Genomic DNA, 23907 nt, shown 5'->3' on the forward strand with positions numbered 1-23907 from the left:
CTCCCACCTCCATGCCTTTAGACCTTGATTTTTCTTCTCCAAGAGAAATACAGCTCTTTCAACGTTTCTTTCCTCTTAAAATTCTGTATGCAGTCTCTCCCACCCTATCAGCTAGGTTTGGAAAGCAGCCAGTTGGCTGAGGCCCCCCTGAACCAGCATCTGGCCCCAGCTTCTGCTTGTGCTGAGAGGCTCTGCACCAAGCAAAGCTGCAGTTAGGAGGGACCCCTACCAATCTCTAGTCCTGGTGCCAACTTAGGTCCCAGTAGTTTGAAATGTCTGTTGGCCTTTTTTAGAGAAGAGTAGAACATGTTAAAATGTGAAATACCTAAAATTAATTTCAGTCATATTTTTAATTCATAGATGAGAATATTTATCTGAAATATAATCAGCATAAAATAATATCTTTTACCTTTGGTGGTGTCTTCAAACGCTCGTGTTCACTTAGGGCACGTCTCAGTTAAGGGCAGCCACACTTTACATGCTCAGTGGCCGCTGTGTGGCTGGCGTGGCTGTGGGGAAGTATTGCTCTGCCACAGAAGCACCTCAGACTTGCTCTCGGAGAGAAATGTGGACATGCCGGGGTCACAGAGGCTCTCCAGGTGACAGAACAGAGTGTTGCTGTGGATTCTTTTCTTTCTAAATTTATTTCTTTTAAACTATATATGTGTGTATATGTGAGTACACCATGTGTGGGCGGGTGCCTCCGGAGGTCAGAAGGAGGATGTCAAATCCCCCGGAGCTGGACTCCCAGGTAGTTAGGAGCTGCCCACTGTGGGTGCTGAGGATAAAACTCCTAACAGACCAGCAAATGCCTTTAACCACTGAGCTGTCTTTCAGGACCCTTGTTTTGTTTGTTTACCATATATACGCATACATATATAATTTTTATATTTATATCTAGTATACATTTGTATGTGATACTTATATTTAATATATTAATTTCCCACCATTTCCCAATGTGTTAGAGAAACTATTGTTTCACAGCACAGAGTTTCAGAAAAGTGTAACATTTCTACGGCTTTCGTCACACGTAGACATGCCTAGGATTTTCAGTATGCAGCGGTGTTTTTCAAAGCTTCATGAAATAAAGGAATTATGAGATCTGAAGGAGTTAGAAATGAATGGAAGGCTGTGTGTGCCTGTGTATGCACACTTATGTATTTGAATATATGTTCTGTGTGTGTGCAGGTACACATGCATTTGCATGTGCTGGAATGGATGCATGTGTGTTTCTGTAGGTGAAGGCCAGAGGTCAACATTGAATATCTTCCTTGATCTCAATGGCTTCCCCACATTTGTTTAGTTGGTTGGTTTTGATTTTCAAGAAAGGGTTTCTCGGGCTAGAGAGATGGCTCAGTGGTTGGTAGCTCTGACTGCTCTTCCAAAGGTCCTGAGTTCAATTTCCAGCGACCACAACAAAGAAAGAAAGAGAGAGAGAGAGAAAGAGAGAGAGAGAGAGAAAGAGAGAGAGAGAGAGAGAGAGAGAGAGAGAGAGAGAGAGAAAGAAAGAAAGAAAGAAAGAAAGAAAGAAAGAAAGATAGAAAGAAAGAAAGAAAGAAGAGTTACTGTGTGTAGCCCTAGCTGTTCTGGAACTCACTCTGTAGACCAGACTGGCCTTGAATTCACAGAGATTCACATGCCTCTGCCTCCCTAGTACATGCCACCATGCCTGGCTTCCACCTTATTTATTTATTTATTTATTTTTGTGACAGTGTCTTTCACTGAACCTGGACCTTATTACCGATTCAGCTAGAATGGTCCCTTAGGAAGCTGTGGGATCCTTCTTGCGCCTCCCCCAGCTCTCCAGTGTTGGGATTATAAGCATATACTGGCTCACTGACTTTTTATGTGTGGGGCATTTAGTGACTAATCTGTCCTGCCAGCTCCAAGTAAGAGATTTTCATAATCAAAAACTGTGGAGAATATAGATTACGAATGTCTCAAAGCATCTTTACTACAGAAATACCTAGATGGATCTTAAGAATTGTAAGATATTTTCATGTAGAAACACCTAAAGGGTAGAAACTCTGTGCTCCCACTGAGACACCGCAGACCTCCAGCCTTTCTTCCCTGTCTTCTTCATCTAGGACCCTTGCCAGGGCGGAGCTGAAATCCATCTTCCAAAGTTCCTCTGGCCTTCCTAGTACTAGAGAGGTTCCCAGTGCTGCCCCATCATAGGAGAGAGAAAACAAAGCAAAACCAACACAGAACCTAAAACTAATCTCAGTGTGGTGGCACACACCTTTAAACCCAGCACTCAGAAGGCAGAGGCAAGCAGATATCTGTGCAATCAAGGCCAACCTGGTCTACAGAGCAAGTTCTGTGACCTCTAGGGCTACACAGAGAAACCCTGTCTTTAAAAAATAAAAATAAAAAACACAAAACAAACAAAACAAAACCAAAAAACCAACTAATGAAACAAATAAACATAAACAAAACCTAAAACAAGTATTAACAATAAGTTACAAAGAGGGCTCTGATACGAGAAAAATTAATGTCATAAACCAGCTTCATCCTGTCCACTCCCTTATGAATATTCCCTGCCTTGCTCTGAAATCCATTAGGAAAGCGCCTTTGTATTTAAGTGGTGGTTTAATTTAGAGCTACTTATTTATTTATTTATTTATTTAATGGTTCTGTCAAGGATACCAAATATAGCACCTCTGATTTTTTTAATAAAATATATGAAATATATGAAAAATTATTCTCATCTCTCTCTGCCAGTAGGCTCATTCATAGAAAAGAAAAATGTTCCTGTTTAAGATGTACAAATTCTCTCTTTTATTTTCCTATTTATTTCATAACTCACACTGGAGAAAAGGTCCCACAGCCCTATAGTTTATTAATTTATTTTACTATAAAATCTATGTATAGTGTGGTTTTCAGCTCACCCCCCCCCCACCTTCCTAAAAGCTAACCACAGGCACCTTAAAGACAGTAAACTAGAAATGAAGCCATTAGAATTTTATTCCCTCTACTTAGATACGGATCAAAATTTCTCACTCCACCTCACCCCCCGGGAATCTGGGTCCTGTTCATAGAATCCGTATTCTCTCTCTTCACAACCCGAGAGCATCTTCTAACAGTCTGGTCCATATGTTGGATACATATAAAGTTAATCATTTCACTCTGGTGCCAGTGTGTGCAAAGCAAAGCTGTGAACCCCAGCTGTGCAGAGTAGCAAAGTAACAATAAGGAACTTGACTGGCTTGCATATGTGAGATGTCAGTGAATGAAATTAAATGTTGCTCAGCTGAACTGTAGGGTAGGAGGTTGGGAGAGAAGACCACTGAGATTTTAAGATTCAATATTAATAAAACGGGTTCTCTTCTTCACACCCCACAGGGGTAGTCAAATTATAAAGAAACCAAATGAACTATCATCCAGTTGATAAGGTTTAGCTCAACCACGCCAACTGATTTCCAGGTAGTCATTGGGATCTGCATTTGGCTGATCTGATTTAGTCTGTAAGTACCCTACCCCCAATTCAGATCATCTATGGGGTGCTATCCGTTCTGACAACTTCATCAGCCATTCAGCGGTTTGCCTATAATATCAAAATGCTGGAAAGAACCAGAGTTGAATTCAAATGGGACTGGGGGGGGGGGTGCTGTCTGGTAATTGATGCTCAGAGCTCTGACCTTGAGCAAGAAGCATTTGCAACTTTTGCCTCAGTTTCCTTCTTTGTAGATTGATGAGCTGCATTATGGTCTTGCTGTATTACATAATTAATTTTAGACCCTTAGTCTCACATCTACAACATAGTAAATACTACTAGTTAAGTGGAGAGAAATAATCTGATTTCCAGTTATTTCCTTATTCTCCAGAAATTCTAAAGAAAAGTGATGCCAAACAGTACTAAAAATTCTGTGTGTTGTTGGTGGTCTATGATTTCTAGCTTTTTAAGGGGGTGTACCTTCAAAAGATAACCAGGGAAAAATAATGTAAGCCCTCAACCCTTAAGTCCTCGATTCACTTAATTAATTATTTCCTAATTAATTGTACAGCCCAACATTAATGACCTCAAGGCAATAGGGAAAAAATGAATCTTCCATCAAATTCTACCTAGCTGGAACCCTTAATTGATAGCGTTTTCATAACTCTCAAAATGTATGATGGAGAAATAATGACTTAGCCACAGTTAGCTTCACCTAGCACTTGACCAACCAGAACCCCAGAGGTCTCACATGGCTTCCATCAATCTCTGTGCTGCCAACCACACCTGCACCTCTGCAGCAATTTCAACTCTGTTAACTATGAACTGAACAGCAAACATCTGTCCAGCTCTCTAGATGATAAAATCCAGGTAGTAAAAGCATGCAACTGGTCTTCCTTCTTCTTGAGTGTCATATGGTCTGTGAATTGTATCTTGGGTATTCTGAGCTTTTGGACTAATATCTACTTAGTGTGGATGCTTCAGTCCTTCTTAGAAGGGGGAACAAAATACTCACAGGAGGAAATAAGGGGACAAAAGGAGGAGCAGAGACTGAAGGAAAGACTATCCAGAAACGGCCTCACCTGGGGATCTGTCCCATATGCAGCCACCAAACCCAGTCACTATTGCTGATGCCATCAGGTGCTTGCTGACAGGAGCCTGATATGGATGTCTCCTGAGAGGCTCTGCCAGAGCCTTACTGATACAGATGAGGATGTTTGTAGCTAACCATTAGACTGAGCACAGGGACCCCGATGTAGGAGCTAGAGAAAGAACTGAAGGAGTTGGAGGGGTCTGCAACCCCATAGGAAGAACAACAATATCAACCAATCAGACCGCCCAGAGCTCCCAGGGACCAACCAAAGAGTACACATGGGGGAACCCATGGCTCCAGTTGCATATGTGACAGAGGATGGCATTGTCTGCCATCAATAGGAGGAGAAGCCCTTGGTCCTATGAAGGCTTGTTTCTCTAGTGTATGGGAATGCCAGGATGTTGAGATGGGAGTGGGTGGGTGGGAGGGAGAGTATCCTCGTAGAGGGGATGGGAGTGGAAGAGGAAGAACAGGGAAAGGGGATAACATTTGAAATGTAAATACATAAACTATCTAATAAAAATGAAAAAAAAACAAACAAACAAAAAGCAAGAAACTGTCTCAAGTCTTCTTCACAAGTGGCAGGTCTGAGACAAACCCCAGGCAGTTTGACCCTGGATGTCCCATTTTTGGCCACAGCCTCTCTGCAATGCAAGCATCGCACAGCACAAGCAAAGGATCTGAAATGCAAAACGAGTATGGAGTAGAGCAGGGCCAGAGACCAGCAAAGAGCTCTGAGTGCCTTGTGAATAAACTTCAGCGCCATACAATTCATTCATGTGTGCATTCACACACATTTATTGTTTGCAATGAGACAGGCATATAGAGCTAAATGCTGGATATAGGATGAAAGCAAATGAATTTTAGTGCTTGCCCCAAGAGCCGTAGAAGCCAAGGGAGGTCAGAGGTACCATGTTAGTTGGCTGCCTGGGTAGTTTTCAATGTGGCATCATTAAGGAACATTTTTTGGCTTTGGCGACATGTGCATTGATATTTTATCTGCATGTAAGTCTGCCTGCTCTCCTGGAACTGGAGTTACAGTCGTGATGGGTGGTGGGAATTGAACCCAGATCATCTGGAAGAGCAGAGAGTGAGCTATCAGTGAGCTGACTGTTACTCTGTCTCTCCAACCCCAATGTATAAGTCTTATGCCTGGTACTGAAAAAAAAAATTTAAATTGATGAAGAGGAACAGAAATAAAAACCTAGTGGTTGTTTTTAAAGATATTTAAAAGAAATGGAATCATTTCAGCATCCCTAGAGATTAATATTACTATAAGGTAGCATATTTGCTTTGACCTGAGAGGACTTGGAGTGTAGTGAGTAGCTTTAGCCCCTGGGGTTAACACTGAATTACATGCTTGTCAGATAGTTAACCTCTGCTGGCTTTTGTTCTCTATAACTGCTCCCCCCCCCCCTCCTCCTCCTGGTCTCCGAGATTCTCGACAGTTCTTCTGTCTCCATCTCCCATCTTGCCACAGAAGTTACTGTTCTCTACATTTCTTTCAGTTGAGCAGGTATAGGATAGGCTGGTTTCTTATTTCATTTTTATTCCTTTACTCCACAAAATGATAACTTCTCTTTCCAAATAATCATCTAGTCTCCTTTCGTGAGAGATTTAGCAATGTCTAAATGGGCAGGGAACTTGCCCACCCACTCTGCCTATTTATTAATATCAACACATAAAATCATAGACAAATGCCAGGGGAGGAAAAAAAAAAAACACCAAGGACAAATCTAACAGTATACATGCTCTGCTCCTTGGGTTCCTGCTATACAAATTCTGTGGCTATTTTAAATTTCCTCAAATCTACAACTAGTCCTTGTTACAGATTTACAAGGTTTTAGAAAGATATTATAAATGTCTTTTAACATATCAAACATTACAATATGTTTTACACAACTACTGAATTTAGCTCCTTATGTTTTATTAGCCACCCAAGTTAGAAGCTCCAGTGACTAGATTTGAGTTACTGCAACCCTCACAGAGGCACTTGCACTGGGGCCAGCTCCCTATACATTGTCAGCACAGACTATGGATCTGGCCAGGAAGGAAGGCCAACGCTTTGGAGGAAGGAGACCAGGGTCAGAATTAGTTGAGAAGTCAAGTTTGAATCTGGTAGGTCTTTCCAAACGAGGCCCTCTCTCCATTAGGATTGGGTAAGAGTCATCCAACAACAGCCCAGGCAGGTGAAACCAGCAAGGGAGATGTGAAATTGGGGTGTAACTCGCTCTCATCAACCTTTACTGATACTTTCAGTGAAAGAATTGATAGTACCTTCCAAAAGTCTGTCCCTCCAGGGAGCATTCACCATTAATTAACTTGGGTAGGAGACTTCCTCAAACAAAGCTGCACCAGAGACGGGACCAGCACGGGCTTTGGTAGGACAGACAGACAGACAGACAGTCAGGAAGGTGTGCTTTCACTAGGCTGCCAGTGCCCTGCAGCAAGCTCAGACAGGATGGCAGAGCAGCAGAGGGTACTAAGTCTGTGGAATTACTGAAACCAGTGACCAGGCGTTTGGGACAATTCTTATGGGGTAACTGAAGGCAGGAGATGACCACCTTTGAAAGGGCCACCTCTCTCTTCAGGCCACCTAACTCCTCCTAACTTAAAGGTTGGAAGCAGGAGAATGAGGTAGGAGCCTTCAGGCCCTATTTCAGATCCCAGCATAGGATCTCAGTTGTATCCCCACCTAAACTCCAGGATCTCACCCCAGCCAGGAAACACTTTGGTAATCATGGTTTCTCAGAAGCACAGGAAGAGACCCTGGGCCAGGAGGGATGCTCAGAGTGAAGGTGCTGTGCTGGGTGAAGCCCTGAGGATGCTTAACATCTGAAAGCAGTGTGAACACTGTATTTACATATAAATGAAAATGGAAAGTTCTTATAGGTTCTGTTTCTGGAAGGTGTGTGCGGCAGGGCCCCCTTGGCTGGGACCTATTGTTTATTTGTGCTGTAAATCCTTTGAAATGTGTTAAAATGCTTCCCACTCATTATAAAGCTCCTGCCACCTCTGGATTATGACTTTGATGTCACCAATCCTCCTTCAAAGGGTTCTTTGCAGGCTATTAATCACAGTTTAGCCTCTGAAGATATCACCAGAGAAAACATTTGGACATCTCTGTGCTAGACTTGCTAAAACTCTGAAACCTCGAGCGTCTTGCATAAGCACACAGTGGCCTTTCCTCTCATTGATAAGTCTTCATTTTGTTGCACAAGATGGCTCTGGAAATCAACATGTGAACAGTCTTCACACTCTGGGGTTTGTGAAGAAAGGGTTGGTGGTAAATCAGGAAGGGAGAAGAGAGACTGAGGTTAAGCCACAGGAATGAGCCTGGCTAGAGACTGGCCCATGTCTGTTCATACTTGCTTTTCACTAAGGATGCTCACAGAGGGGGTGGGGAGATCTCCCTCCCACCTTCTGTGCTGTGTTTTAAGTCCTATATGAGTTGTTCACAGTAAATGAGAACAGTGAGTCTGATGGCCACTTGTCCACATGCTCTGGAGCAGAAGCTTTGCAGATCTTTCAAAGTGTTAGATTTAGATTTGAAACTATTTGCATCTGCACAATGAGCTGTTTGGGATGTGACTAAGTCTAAATTCGAGACTTAGGTTCCACAATATGTCTGTAAGTACCTAAAGGCAGTTTCTACCATATGCACATATGTGTACAGTATTTGTGTGTATACATACACACACATAAATTCATGATACAAATTATGTACATATATACAGACATATGTGTATATATGTTTTTATGTATATATACACATATGTATACACCTCACATACTATATATCAAATACATATATATGCTTAATCCCCCATATCATGGATATATGCACATACAATACTCTCTATATATTATACTCACAATATTGTATTATATTTAATTATTATCTAACATTATATAATATATACATGTATGTATTATACATGCCATATTAAAATAACACTATATATTTTTCCATGCACAAATCTATACTATTATTATAATAGAGACTGAGTCCAGGGCATCATACATGCTAAGTGTTACAGCATCACATACACATATTATACATATGACTATAATATTATATTATTATATATAATTTTCTAATATTATATACTATATGCATATGTTGTATGTGTGTATGTTATATGTGATGCTGGGAATCAAATCCAGGTAGGCAAGTGGTCTTTGAGTTTTACCTCCAGTCCTAATTTACACAATATTCGTAGTAAGTTTTATGTTATATAGCTGGGATGTAGTTGAGCAGCAAAGCTGAAGAGCTGGGTTTAATCTCGGGTATAGTGCTGTGTATGGAACAAAGTCCAAGGCTGGGTAGGATGGCTCCACGTGTAGTTCCTATCAGTGCTCAAAGTTTCTGCCTCTTGGAACAGTTGAAGTTTGTAGTTTTACATGTAGGCACACTCAACTTGTGTCCTTAGACCACAGTCATTGTCAAGACAGAAAGCGTGGAAACTTTTCTTAGGGGAATTCTATAGCTTCAAGTCTTCTGTTTAAGTCTTTAATATTTAACCACTTGAATTAGCTTTTTAACTTTTTAGCTTTGTGGGGTGTGCATGTGTGTGTGTGTGTGTGTGTGTGTGTGTGTGTGTGTGTGTGTGTGTATGTAGCCACAGCAATACCTTGGTGTGCATGTGGAGGTGTAAAGACATCTGTGGTAGTCAGCTCTCTCCTTCTGCCAATGTGGGACCCAGGGATTGAACTCGGTTTGTTGGACAGCAAACTGAGTCATCTTTCCAGCTGAAAAGTTTGCTATTTTCTTAAATTCCTAGGATACTAATTAGAAAACTCAGAGAAACACAAGGATGTAAAAGGGAAAATTATCTATAACTTGTTTTTTTTTAACTTTTCCTTCAACTTAAGGTATTTTTCTCTCTCTTTTGTTTTTTTGTTTGTTTTTGTTTCTGGTTTTTGGTTTTTTTTTTTTTTTTTTTTTTTTTGCTTAGGTAATTTGGCGCAAACCAGAGCTAGGATCACAGCATCCTCAAGATCTTTGCCTCCACATTTCAGTGCTGGGAGAGCTAAGGTGAGCAGTTGATTTGTTCCACTAACGTGAAACAAAAGCAGCCTCCAGTGTTCAGGATAAAGGGGAATTTTGAAAGTTTAGGAAATTTGAATCATGGACTCTTTGCAATCCTGATAGTCAGGAAAAAAATAAAAACCTAATGTAGAGGATGATGACATGTGCAGAGTCTCTCTGTGAGACGAACGCCACCTTGCAGAAGGTGAGACCAGACAGAATCAGCAAGGAGCAAAACCAAACAAACAACAAAACCCAACCGATCCGTTTCCGGTCCTCTAAAAATGAGCTATGATGTGGCCATGTTAGGAGGGTTCATAAATATCCAGTCATAGACTAATATCCAGCTGTTTGGCCTTCCAACTGATGCTCAGACAGGACCACAGTGCTCCCATTTGTCTGTGGTTTGGCTTTAGCCACCAGCAGTCAACCAAATTCAAATTCAAAAGTATTAAATGAAAAATCTGGTAAATAAGTAACTGGTAAGTTTTGTGTGTGCTCTCACCTAAGGACAGTGTGGACTCATTCTTTCTCTCTGGGCTCTGATAAGATAAGAATTGTCCTTTCTCGAGGTGAATCCACATTGTATATCTACCCACCCAATAGTCCTTTAGTGACCAATGCAGTTGTTGGGTTACCTGTGACATCACAGTACTAAAAAAAAAAAAAAAAAGCAAAACAGAAAGTTATTATTTGGGTTCTGCTTCATTTAAGGGGACACTGGGCCCTCAATGAAGCTGGACTTTGTAGGCTGTAAAAAGATTACTGTGTTTGTCACCTATCATAAAGTTCCTGGACAGACCCGGGACTTGGGAAATGAGGAACCAGCAGCACAAGGAAACTTGTGTCTAGTCAGCCAGGCAGAGATCCTCAGAGGACAAAATGTAGCAAGCCTTGTTATTGTCAGCTCCTTCTTGGTGACTTGTGCAGCCTCCTTCCTTGTATCAGAAGCTAAGGCACCTGCATGCCTTCAAGGGGGTAGAGAGGTCAGAGAGTGTGACCTGCCCAGTGTTATGAAATGCTTCAGGGAAGAACAACAAAAGGGTAGAGAGGCCTTCCTGCTTCTGCTGTTTGCACAGATTGGGGAGGGGGGGGTTCATCTGCACTCTGTCTGCACGATTTCTCATAGGCTGTCAGAGAGGCAGACCACAGAGCCCTCTGAGAGGGGCAGTGCAGTGCTGTAGGGCCTTTCTTCTTAGCAGCTGGGTATATCTATCACTTGATAGTAAAAGTTCTTGGCAAGGAGCCTTGTCAGGAAGATGGTTAGAGACACTCCTGAGGTTTTAGGATGCAGATGGTGGGCACTTACCCAGACTAGGAGAAAATTCTCCAGCTTTTCCTTTACTGCTGAGCTCTGTCAGGTTTGTGGGATTTTTCACAGTCTATATCTTTATGGCAGAGTAAATTCAGTTGACAGACGAGGCAAATCTCTGTGATTACACCATACTTTCAGACTTCCTCCATTTTGTAAAGTATACGAAAGCACACGGGTAGCAGATAGTGACAAGAAGTAAGGCTTAGAGATCAGAGCAGGTTTCAGCCCTAGGCACTGCCTACACTGACTGCATGACTGGGCCACTTCCCCAAAACTCTATGAGCGTTGACTTTGTCACATGCATAGTGAAATAAAAACCGGTCTTGCACCGGAGTATGATTTTGAGAATTCTGTGACGGTGTGGGGAGAGTGATCCCGTGTACAATAAATACACTTGGCATTTGATTTGAGTTTCTACGGCCATCTAAGATCCTGTGCGTGGAGCCTATCAGACTGTGGAAGCCTGTTCAGTAGCATGAGGACTCTGAATGAGCACCACACCAAGGAATCCTGTAGGATAGTCCCATCAGCAGAAAGTGAGCTGGTTCAGCTCCTGCTCTCTTATGTTACTGAGGTTCTTAAAGTGGAAATGATGCCAGGAGGGAGCCTTTTCCTTGTTTTGGTTAAACGCAGCACTAAGCATGTAGGCAACGGACTACAGACAGGTACTAGCATTCCCACGGTGTGGGTGATAAAGAACAGACTTTCACTCAGCAATTCCGTGGAAATACAGATGTTGGGTGGTCAGACGGGTCTGTGCTCACTCGGAACCTTCTCCTGCCCAGAGCAACCTTAGGGCTTTTGAATATGAACTGGTGTTTGTTCTGTAATTTTTCATTTTACTGTAGTTGACTGATTTAGTGAGCTTCAAAATAGTAAGCATTATTTCCTTAAACAATGTTGCACCAGATGGTAAGTGGACCCTACTGGTCAGGAGGCTGAGATGAGAAGATTAGATTGCTTAAGCCCACGCATTCTGGACCATTACTGGAATGCCTAGGCATAAAGCTTAATGCTAGGTCTAAAACAAAACAAAACAAACAAACAAAAAACAAACAAAAAAACACCACCCTTGCCAAGAGAAAAGACATCCTAGATAGATAGATAGATAGATAGATAGATAGATAGATAGATAGATACATAGATAGATAGATAGATACATAGATAGATACATACATAGATAGAAAGATAGATACATAGATAGAAAGATAGATACATAGATAGATACATACATAGATACATACATAGATAGAAAGATAGATACATAGATAGAAAATGATGATGATGGTAGATAGATAAATAATAGACAGACAGATATATATAGATAGATAGATACATAGACAGATAGATACATAGATACATAGATACATAAATACATACATACATACATAGATACATAGACAGATACATACATAGATAGATAGATAGATAGATAGACAGACAGACAGACAGACAGATAGATAGATAGATAGATACAAAATGATGATGATGGTAGATAGATAATAGACAGATATATATATATATATATATATATATATATGTAGGTAGATGATGATGATGATGATGGTAGATAGATGCTACACAATAGATTGATATTAGATAATAGGTAGGTAGATGATAGATGGACAAATGATAAGTGACAGATAAATAGATGATAGATAAATAAGTAGATACATGATAGATAATAAATAGGTAGATGATGATAGAGAAAATGTGCCTTAACCTGTTGCAGTAGAAAAGAGACATTTTCTAGAAAGAATAAAACAAAAGCCAGACAACACACAATTAAATGAAGCTATGTAGCCCAATTATGTGAACTGGGAGATGAGTCTTCCTTCTGGTAGCTTTTGAGGGCTCCTGGGATAGGCCATTTTCAGTCCCAGGCCAGTGCTTTCTGCAGGTCCTAGGCCTGGCTACAGAAACAGTCTGAACAACACAGTGACACATCCGTCTCAAAAAAATGGATAGAAATTGTCTCACTCATCAACATCACTAAACTGCTCAATCCTCAAATGCCAACGGATTGCTGATGTTCCGAGGGAGAGGAACCTGCCAGTCCATCCGCACCTCTTAAGAGAGAAGCGGGCACTTCATGCTTGTCCCCAAGAGTTGGGGAGCAGCTCATTAACTAAGCTGGATAAGGGAGGGAGCACTGGAGGAAAAGTGAGGGAAAAGCAAGCCATGTTTCTTTAATAGGAAGTTGTAAGTAAAAGGCAGTGGTGGAGAAATCTCCAGTTGATGTAAGGAGGTAAGGAGTGAAGGAAAAGTAAAGATTAAAAGTTGAAGGAAATTCCCCAAATTTACCATTGAGTCAAAGCAAAGGCTGACTCTAGCCAGGGTCCGCCCTTCCTGCCTGATTAGCTCACTCCAGCTCTTCCTAGGCCTGAGCCCTAACTTCACTGGTGTGAGAGGGGAACTCTGTAGTGGAGAGCCTTCTGTCAAAGAAGGTGGTCTCTCTTTGCCAGTGGTGTGGGGGTGGGGAGGCTGATGAAGTTCTTTTCTTTTTCTTTCATGTGTATAAAAGCAGCATCCTTCAAAATATGTTTTTCCTTTCCTTTTCTTTTTGGAGGGGGTTATCTGTCAGCCAGGCAGGATCATCACTGAGTAGCCTGTGGGTGAACCCTGACACCCAAAGTGCATCCATGAAAGGGAAAACTGCACAGCCTCGGGGTTCCCTACCCAGCTCACACCTGCCAACTGTACTGGAGGCTCTTTTAGACATTGTCTTAGGGCTCTGTCTCCCTAGGTAGCACAGGCTAGCCTCTAATTCACCAGCCTCCTGCCTCAGGATCCTAAGTGTTTTGTTTATGAATGTGCATTACTATGCCCAACTACCTAAAGCTTTTGAGGACTTAGAGTCATTAAAACCAGAAGTCAAAATAAACCCTTCAGCCCAAAAGTAGCTTCTTCCTAGTGTTTTATCACAATGACAAATGACTTTAAAATGGAACAGCCTCACAGGCCTTTGTCCAACTTCCTTGAAAGTCTTTCTTCCTCCTCCCCTTCCTTCTCTTCCTCCTTCACCTACTCTTTCTCCCCTGCCTCCTCTATTTTCTAAGTGTCTTTCAGAATTCTCCTCACAGTGTACCCAGTTATGTCCTAAACACTTCAGCCCCTGAGGTTATTGACTAAACAGACCTTCAGGTTCTGAAAAATGAATGAACTATTCATACCCTCAAACCACTTCCCTCTTTCTCTGGCTCTAGGTAGACACCCTGGAGGTGATTCGACATCCAGAAGAAACCACCAACATGAAGAGACAAACCATGGCTTCTTACTTCCGGGTATGAAGGGTGCCTTTTCTGTGTCCTACCTGCTTCCAGAAAGTAACCTTCCCATTTGTCTTAGTCAATGTACTATTGATATGAAGAGACACCGTTGACCAGAACAACTCATATAAAGGAAAACATTTCGCTGGAGCTGTCTTACAGTTTTTAGAGGTCTAGTCCATTTTCATCAATACAGAAAACATGGTGGCAGGCAGGCTGACATGGTGGGAAAGTAGCTGTGAGTTCAATATCTGGAACAGCAGGCAGCAAGAAGAGAAAGACACTGGGTCTGGCTTGAGCATTTGAAACCCCAAAGCCCACCCCTTGCAATGCATTTCCTCCAACAAGGCCACACCCACTCAAATAAGCCACACCTCCTAATCCTTGTCAAGTAGTGCTACTCCCTAATGCCCATCAAAAGTATGACCTATGGGAGAAAGTCATATTCAAGCCCACAGCATGTGAGGTCCAGACGACGACAGAACCATGAAACCAGGGCCAGACACAAATGCCAGTTAAGAAAGGGGCGGGCAAGAAGTCTACATACTAAGTTCCAAGCCAGCCAGACCTCCACAGTGAGACTTTCTTTCAGAAAATAGGGAGAAAAGGTTACAAGAAAGGAGGAGGCTGCAGATAAAGAATACCACACATGGGGCCGGAGAGATGGCTCAGCGGTTAAGAGCACTAACTGCTCTTCCTGAGGGCCTGAGTTCAATTCCCAGCACCCACATGGAGGCTCACAACCATCTGTAAGGAGATCTGAAGTACTCTTTCAGGTTTGGACACTGAGTAAAGCTTTGGCTTTGTTTACATTGAGTTGACTGACCCATTTGCCTGAGTCCCATTGCTCTCATTTCTGCCACCCCAGTTTCTGATGATCTAGAGAAATGCTCCTGCTGTGTAACAACAGCACAAGTAGAAGTGTTCTATTAAGTATACATATAATATATAGTAACGATAAGGCACCTGGGTCCTTCCACCAATTTGCACTAATCCTTATGAAACAGCATTTGGAGACCCCTTAGAGATGATGTACACTGGGATAGATGGTTCAGGTAGCTTTGTGGTAGAGATGCTGTTGTTAGGAGAAAGCAGGAGCTGATCTCACGGACAAAGACTGAGACGGTAAGACAGTGTTGGCATAGAAAAGTATTCTGTGGGATGGTTTGGGCTAGGGGAGCTGGGTGCTGGGCTGGAGGACAAGGCAAGGTAAAGAATGAGGCTTGGGAATCAGCACTGTCGATGGAAAGCTATCAGGGTGCAGCAAAGATGGTGGAGTTTCATAGGCAGATTAGGACTGGGCTCATAGCATGGGTAGTGGGGGCCTCAGACCTTGAAGTCCAGGACTCCATGAATGCTGCCATTCCTATGACAGCGCCTCCACCAAGCTGCTTTCAGCACGCTTAATTTATCTTGGATATTTGTGATTTCCCTTTCTTCCTTATCTTCCTCAGCCTAGTCTGGTCCTCTTTACCAACCGTGTTCTTGTCCTCCTGTATCTGTTAGTATGTGTGTGCGGGTGCGTGGGGTGTGCATCCCTGAGTTAAAATGGAACGTCTCTTTCCCCTTGAGACTTAGAGGCTCTTTGACTGTGATGTCATCCTCAAGATTCTCAGTGTTCCTATCCAAGGACAAGTCTCTAGCTTATAGATTTCAGAAATATGACCATGCCAACCAGTTTATTATCTTCAAAATCCTGGTCTCCATATGCTAGAGCAGAAAAACAAGAGACCTTGGTCTGTTAGGTAAGACCTCTTCAGATCGTTAAGAGGAGTTGTTTCAGAGACTGGGACTTGTTTTCTGTGTGGTTTGTAATTGACTCTGAGAGCTCTAACAATGGACAACCCTGAGGGACACAACCCTATCACACAAGCACCCTTTATGTTATTCATGTGTTTCTTCTTGGTAAGGTATGTTAAGAGTTGACCATCATAATCTTTTCCTTTAATAATCTTTCCCTATTTCTACTGCTCATCCTTGCCCTCCTTTCTTCCTCCTCCTCTTCTTTTTCCTCCTTCTCTTCCTTTTCTTTTCTCCCCCTCCCCCATCCTTTTTACCATATTATTATCAGTATTATTTGCTGTGACTTTCTGGTGAATAAAGCAGCATGTCATCATTTCGAATAGTAGAGGGAATTCCAGGTTAACCTGGAACATGTCCTTAAAAGGGTTTCTGTCCTGTAGAGATACTGCTTCAGCACCCAGATGTTTAAAGACTGATTCCAACCTCAAAGCAGCTGGAGGGAGAATTTACCTTACCAACTCTCCTTACTGATTTTGTGTTCTTTCTTGACAGTCTCTAGTGCTTCACAAGCCCCGCCCACTGCTCGGCAGGCCCCAGGAGTTGTACCACACTTCTCATTTCATGTTTGTTCTCTCCCTGCTAGTATTCTCTGATGGATCTGCTCTCCAAAATGGTGGTGGGACAACCCCACTTCATTCGTTGCATTAAGCCTAATGATGACCGCAAGGCCCTGCAGTTCTCCCGAGACAGAGTCTTGGCCCAACTTCGCTCCACAGGGATCCTGGAGACTGTCAGCATCCGCAGGCAGGGCTACTCCCATCGCATCCTCTTTGAAGAGTTTGTAAAACGGTGAGTGTCCTTGGCTGTGCATGTTGTACACAAGCTTCATCCTGTCTGCCTCTGTCCCCTGCAAGACTGATTCTTCTCACAAGACCCCTCCTAGGACTTCCTCCTAAACATGCAATTGTTATTAATATTTACTTGCTTAAATGTTGCATTTATATTTCTGCAGACTGTTCAAGAATAGGTTGGGCTGATGATCACATCTTTTAAGAAATGTTCATAAATATTTTATATTATAAATTCTTCAGTCATACATTTTTCTGGATATCCCACTGTGGTGACAAAGCAAGCTATACTCTGGAGCACTTGAATGTGCCCTGGCACCCTTTCCACTCCTAGGGTCTGATACAGATACTATTACAGAGGTAATTATTATTCTCCCTACCTGAGGTGTTAGAAGAACCCAGGGCATTTTAGGTACCGTCCTTAAAAGTGTTGTCTCATTTATCTATAGGACAATCCAGTGAACCAGCCTTATTCTTCTCTGCTTGAAAGGTGAGGATCTTAGGACACAGAAGTAATGTGACTTTCTCAAGATCCCATGTTATAAATAGAAGAGCTGGGATTTGAACACCAGCAGGCTGGCTTCACTCTTTATGTTTTTAATCTCCCCAGTTCAATGCATTCATTTTGTGTTTATTATGAAACATAAATTGCAAAGGGGTGGGGGTTTCTGAACTCAGAAACTTCCTCATGTAAAGATTCTAGCTTGCTCTTTTGTCCACAGCTGGTTCAAGGTACCTTGGGTGCCACATAGTCACAGGTAAGACTTCACTGAAGAAATAACTAACCATACTGCAATCACAACAGAACTCACCTTTGAGAAAGAAACACACCTGTCAAAGGATGCTCAGAGTGAAGTAAGAAAATCTTATAAAATCTGTCTCACCTGTATTGTCCTTTCACTCCCAGTCTGATATATATCAGAATATATATGTATTATAAGTGTAAAGGTCAAATATATATATTGAAAAATGACCTTGAATATATATAATATATATTATATATCCTGAACACATATATAATTAATATATATGGTATGTATAATATATGTTATCTATATATCCTGAATATTATATGTGTATGTGTATATATGTGTATATGTAAATATATATATATGTATACATGTATATACATATGTATGCGTGTATATATATATATAGTACGTTGCTTCACTGAATCCTCCAAACTCTGCTAAGTTCCATAAAAAAGTTAAGGGGAAAATTTTTTGCATTGGATCTTCTAAATTTAAATAAGAAAGAAAAATATTTTCACTGTATTTTTAGACCTTTTCTTCTTCGATCTTAAGTTTGGAGCTGAATGAGGGGGAGCAAAAATACTTTTAGCTCATGCGTGTAACTATTTTTAGGCACAAAACGTTGAATACATTAAAAACATTTAAGAAAACAGGTCAAATGCTAAGCAGAGTGTTACTTCTTTGTTCATGATCAGAAAACCATTAGGCAGATGCGAACGAGAGTTTCAAAATGTCAGTAAATCTGAGCATATCACAGATTTCTGAGCTGGCAAGTTAATTGGTATTTGGAACCTTTTGAACAACTGAAGGAGGAAATGGATGAGTTAGCAGTCTCCCTGATGTTATTCAGCAAATAGGCACTTCTTATCTTCCCGCTCAGGAATGCTATTTTGTCAACTCTTAGCAGGAAATAGGCAGACAAAGCAATCAAAGGCAGGGAGCAGAGGCGAGAGGTTTATCAAACAGAGGTAAATAAAAGGTAATGTTTCCTTAATGTTGTTCTCCAACTCTTCCTGTTTTCTGATACTCAAGCCTGAAACCTGAAAGGTCCTGTTTCTTCTGATCCCGATGTGTCCTTCTGGAATAGGGACCTTCTCCTGTAATCCCCTGTCACTCAAATCTGTAGACTCAGCCAAGCCTGTTTCCCCTCTCTGTCCGTTTTGAATTTTCTGGCACAGTGCCTTGGGAGAGCTTCATCTTCTTCTCCAGTCAAGGGCCTTGGAGGAGCTCATCAAGAGCCAAGTGAACTGGACATCTTTATCTGTTGTCAGGCAGACACTGAGAGGCCACGTGGCAGTGCTGTGCAGGTACTGAGACTTCCTGGAAGCCATGCAGTTGAGGTCATCACAGAACACCAGGTTGCAGCTTCATGTTTCCTGGTCAGTAGGCTCTGAAGCCAGATGCCTAAGAAGGTCTGCCCTGGGTGGACACATTGTCCTGCATGTGCCAGCAAAAGTCTAAGGAAAAGGACCAAGGCAATAGTTTCTTTACTATAGCAATTCAGTAAAGAGACCAGATTCGAGTCTCCTTTCAGACATATTTGGCAGGTAACCAAACACAGTAAAAGATGTTCTCATCTGCCTGGCAACATGGCATGCTATGCATGACCCCACACAAGCTTGCTCCCAGTCACATCCTCTGGGCGGGAGACCTGCACACACACGCCTTACTCATTCAATGTACAAGGAAACTCTTGTTTTCTGTTTTCCCATAGGGCTGGGGTTAATTCCCAGCACCTAAATAGTGGATCACAACCATTTGTAACTCAAGTCCCAGAGGATCTGGCACCCTCCTCCAGCCTGTATGAGCACTAGGTGTGCCTGTGATGCACAAACTTATGAGCAGGCAAAACACTCATCCGTAAAAACTAACAACACTAATTCTCTTAAGAGAATTGGCTGTATGGACTGACACATTCCCATGAGCAATATTCTGTGGATTCCAACTTTTCTGTCTTTATCAATACTTACTATTGCTGATCTTTTCATTTTGGCCATTCTACTGAGTATGAAGTAGTCTCCTCTAGTAGTTTGACTTACATTTCTACAGTATTCAGTGATGCAAAGCATTTCTCCATGTGATTATTGGTTATTTGTGATAAATTACTCTCTGCTGGTGAAATGACTCAATTCAAGTCAAAAAGTATATAAAGTATATAAAGACAGGTTTATTGGGAAGCTGCTCTTGGGTGGGAGGTTTTAAGGAATGAGGCTAGGGAAGTTGCCGTGGGAAGGAAGACAGAGGGGAGGGAGAAGAAAAAGAAAGAGCAAGCACACATAGGGAGGGGAAAAATGCAGAGACAGGGAGAGAGGGGGAAACCAAAATGTCTGTATTAAGTAGAGAAAAGCTTCTGGGGGAGGGGAATCCCAGCCCTTCAGCTGGAAAGTTCAGGGCAGAGGGCAGGGTATGCCAGCCAAGCCCTGTAACAGGTAGAGACTGAGGAATGCTGGGAGAACCTGGAGGCATGTCTGCTTTGGTATGTAAAATATGCACCTCATCTGCTTGTCCTGGGTCTGAACCCCAACATCCCAGCCTTTTGTTGGTAACAAAGGAATAAGGGGTGATATAATCATCTATGACTATTTTTGCTGACACTGGGGCATTGTTATTCGAGGGAGACTTCAAAAGCTGGAATGTTGGCTAGGTTCAGGAAGAGCAGCAGGCTACTGTTAAAGCTATACAGGACTATCTGGAGCTAGGGACAGGAAGACCCAGTTGAAGCAGTTTGTGAGGTTGTCAGGGAAGCATCTTTAGCCACTTCAGAGCTCTTCTGGATGCAGTAAACACCTGGATTTGGCAGGATGGTGGAACAGATACATATGTTAGGGGCAGAAGATAAAGTTAAGGAGTTTATGGATTTATTTTCCCCTTGGGTGTACATTTGAAACGTTTACGTCCATGGTCTTAGTAGTTAGAGGGGGGGATGGAGGGGAGTTCTAAGACCAGTGAAAAGGGAATAGTCAGGTGGGAGGGAAACAGGCTGCCAATTGATAGTACTTATCTGGAGGCCATTTGGCCTGTGAGCAGTAGTTTTGTATGGATTCCCTGAAGCTTGTAAGAATCTTTTTAAGTTCACAAAAAGAGATAAATTTTAGATATGATAGTATTACTACTGTTAAATATTAAAGCTCTGAACTTTGAAGTCTCACTACAACAGTAGCACAGAAAGGAGAAAAAAATCTGAAACATTTTTCACTTCTTTTATATATCTTAAATCACCTTATCACCATCTAAGTTTTTCCACACCCTCCAACCTTCATAACTTGCATTTATAAAAAACCTTAAAACAACTTCCAAGACCCTCAAACACTTCTTCTTTTACCAATCAAGTCACAAGCCTCTCAGAGACCCCAGAAGGATAAATTATGATCTAAATGGACTATATATCAATTAAAATGACAGAGACTAGTCCAAAGTCCACTAGTTAGACATTGTCCCAGGTTCCTGTTGTCTCTCAGACTTTGCTAGGTACACAGGTCCCAGGGTAGACTCAGTCTTTGGTATTCAGGCCAGAAAATCTGATAGGTCTTCCTGTAGAGGAGGAACTTGGAAGACTAACCTTGAGGTATGTCCAGAGTCCTGTTTGTCCAGTTTGGGCAGGGAACTGACAGCAGGCAGGGCATTGGGGAATTCTTGCTGAGTAGTTAGCATACCATAGACCAGGGAATGTCCTTTGTTGTGCCCATATCTTTTTGGAGACCTTGGGGAAGTCACTGCTAGGATTTAGGAGTCTCTGCCATGGGAAGTTTAAGCATTTTAAATGTCATATTCAGCAGGTCTCTGAAGTGCCTGAGGACCATCTATCTATCTAATCTAAAGTATATTTGAATAGACAAACTTGGCTTGTTTCTAGTTACCCTTTGTAGGTGTGACCCTGAAAACATATACAGGTGGGTAAATAAAACCTATTCTTGTTAGGGTTGAGCCTTAAAAAATTATGAATTTTGAATTGAAGCTCTTGTATTAAAATAAAAAATTAATCATAGATACAATTCATAGAGACTGGCAACTTTGCTGAACCTACTATGTGGCATCATAATAGTCAATTGTAGTTTTCTGTGTGGCTTAGTTTGTCCAAACAGCTAAAGCTTAAAAGACAGAGAAATTAGATTTGGCTGTCAGCAAGGTACTGAATGACTTTGGCTTCCCCTTAGTTAAGATGGTAGTAAAGCTATATGCTTCCCATAACAAAGATGGCTGGTAATCATATAGCTGCCCTTAAACAACATGGTGGTGAACCTTATTTATCAATATGGTGGCCACTGGGGTTCAGCTAAACAGCCATGGCAGGCAATTTAAAGTGAGCAGGCTGTTCCTTCACCACCACTATTGCCATCACTACCACCACCACCAAGACCTCACATGGATGAGAAGGAGGCATGGGGGGCAGGGCTAGGCAATACCTGGATTTATGTATGTAGGGGTGCTCAGCTGCTGAACCTGCGTTTCAGTGAGGGAGGGGAGGGGCAAGATCATGGTTCCCCAAAAAATAAGACACAGAGATTTCAGACCAATCTGGATCAATTTTTCAGTTTTAGGTCCAGTAGAACAGATTCAACCAGGCTTTGCAGGAATCCAAAGACTAAATTGTGCAGTATCCTGCAAAAAAGCCTGGGGAGAAGCCTCTGGTCAGATGTCTTTGAACCCAAGGCTCGTCCTACCTCCCATGCTCCCATATCTCTCTTTCATCCATGCCCTCAGACATATGTGCTTAATATATGTGTGATATAAGATATGTATTTAACAAATATTTTCTTTCTAATTTATTCTCCCCTTCTTTTGCTTCCTGCTCCTCCTATTTCTTTTTTGATACATACTCTTACCATGTAGCCCTGGCTGGCCTGGAACTTTCTGTCTAGACCGTGTCAGTCTTGAACTCACAGAGATCTTACCTGCCTCTGTCCCACTGTCTTTTCACTTTCTTGATAGGTTCCTCTAGCACACATTTTTGATTTGGATGAAGCCATGTATTTTCTTTTGTGGTTTGTGTCTCTTTGTCCTAGTTAAGCAACCACAAAATTTAAGGTTACTGAGATTTACTCCTGTTTCTTTTTCCTAATGGTTATATATAATTTGAACTCTTCTATTTCATACTTATAATCCACCTTGTGATGTTTTCTCTATGTGTGTGTGTGTGTGTGTGTGTGTGTGTGTGTGTGTATGTGTGTGTGTGTGTGAGGTAGGGATTGAAGAACATTGTTTTGTCTGTGACCATTGGTTTGTCACCCCCACCTACCCACCCTGATTTGTTTTTGCATTTTGTTGAATATGATTGGACCATATCTGTTAGGGTTTCTTTGGGATCCTGAGTTTGGTTTCATTTTACAAAATTTTTTTGAATGAATCCGCTATCTTTTTTTGAACTCTCAATTATTCTTCTATTGCAGCATCCTGAATTTTGCCCATTTTACTCTCTGAGGTGCCAGCATGGGGTTTATCTAAAATTCCCATGGGAGCACGTTGCTTTCTCCACTACCAGGACCATCCAGATACCACTGGGGAAGTTTGGACCCCACTCCTTGCTTTGCTACTCTGCTTTTTCAGTTATCTCTTTCATCCTTCACCTCTCAGATCAAGCCCCAGTCAAAAAAGAAGGAGTCAAGAGTTCTCAAAATACCACACACTGTACCACTCTCTGGTGCCTTTGTTCACTTGGCTGAGTCCTCAATCACTTGGGCAGGCTTGTTCTTTAGGACTTTGAGCGACATTATCTTCTCTGTGGTACCCCGAGGCTGGATTAGATGTCCCCCAGGTTGCTTTATCGATGCTGCTCTCTATGTGGATTACCCACTTCTCCTTTCAACACTAACTGCCTGGGAGGCGCAGCCAGCACTGTGTCTTTGCTGCAGTGCAGCCCAGCTTAGCTGCTTTAGAAATACTTGTGAAGTTTGGGGAAAAAAAAAAACTCACCTCGTTTTCATTTCTATTACATCATTCCTGACTGTGCCCCTGGCTCAGTCTTTAGAAGTAGGTGAAGGATGCTTGGGCCTGGATTGCTGAACTGTAACTCACTCAGATTGCAATGTGCATCAAAGACTGGAAGAGCATAGGCTCAGGGGTTGTCTTGGTTCTTTATTAATAAGAGCTCAAAGGAAAAACTTGAATGAATTGATTTTTAAAGGGCTCTAGCTAAGACTGGAAAATATTGTCATTTATTAGAGGTCTATAAAGAGAGGTTTTTATGAGAACTCAAATAGAACAAACTCTACAAAACATAGGAGACTGCCATGGCTTCTGCTGTATCCTCTTCTTGCTTGTCTTCCTGCCCCTCAGCTCACTTCCAGATAAAAGGAGCCACTTGGAGCTTCATTGCAGAATGCAAATATATCTTATGGAGAGCTATGCTGCAGGAAGGCTGCTTACTCATCTGACACACGAGAAGAATTACAACTCTCTAGCTCATTCCTGATTCTAACCCT

The 23907-nt window shown here is 41.9% G+C and overlaps 1 protein-coding gene across 1 annotated transcript in view; it reads left to right on the forward strand.

The window, feature by feature from the left end:
• The window catches only part of MYO3B (myosin IIIB), a gene marked incomplete at both ends in the record, with an annotated part of 373275 nt that overhangs the window by 221069 nt on the left and 128299 nt on the right, over nt 1–23907 (forward strand). The window contains 3 exons of the mRNA XM_080927936.1: nt 9488–9567; nt 14083–14160; nt 16532–16737. Of these exons, the coding sequence (XP_080784062.1) occupies nt 9488–9567; nt 14083–14160; nt 16532–16737 (364 nt within the window). The remainder of the gene's footprint in view (nt 1–9487; nt 9568–14082; nt 14161–16531; nt 16738–23907) is intronic.

This window comes from Micromys minutus (assembly GCF_963924665.1).
Source record: "Micromys minutus genome assembly, chromosome: 13".
Taxonomy (NCBI): Eukaryota; Metazoa; Chordata; class Mammalia; order Rodentia; family Muridae; genus Micromys; species Micromys minutus.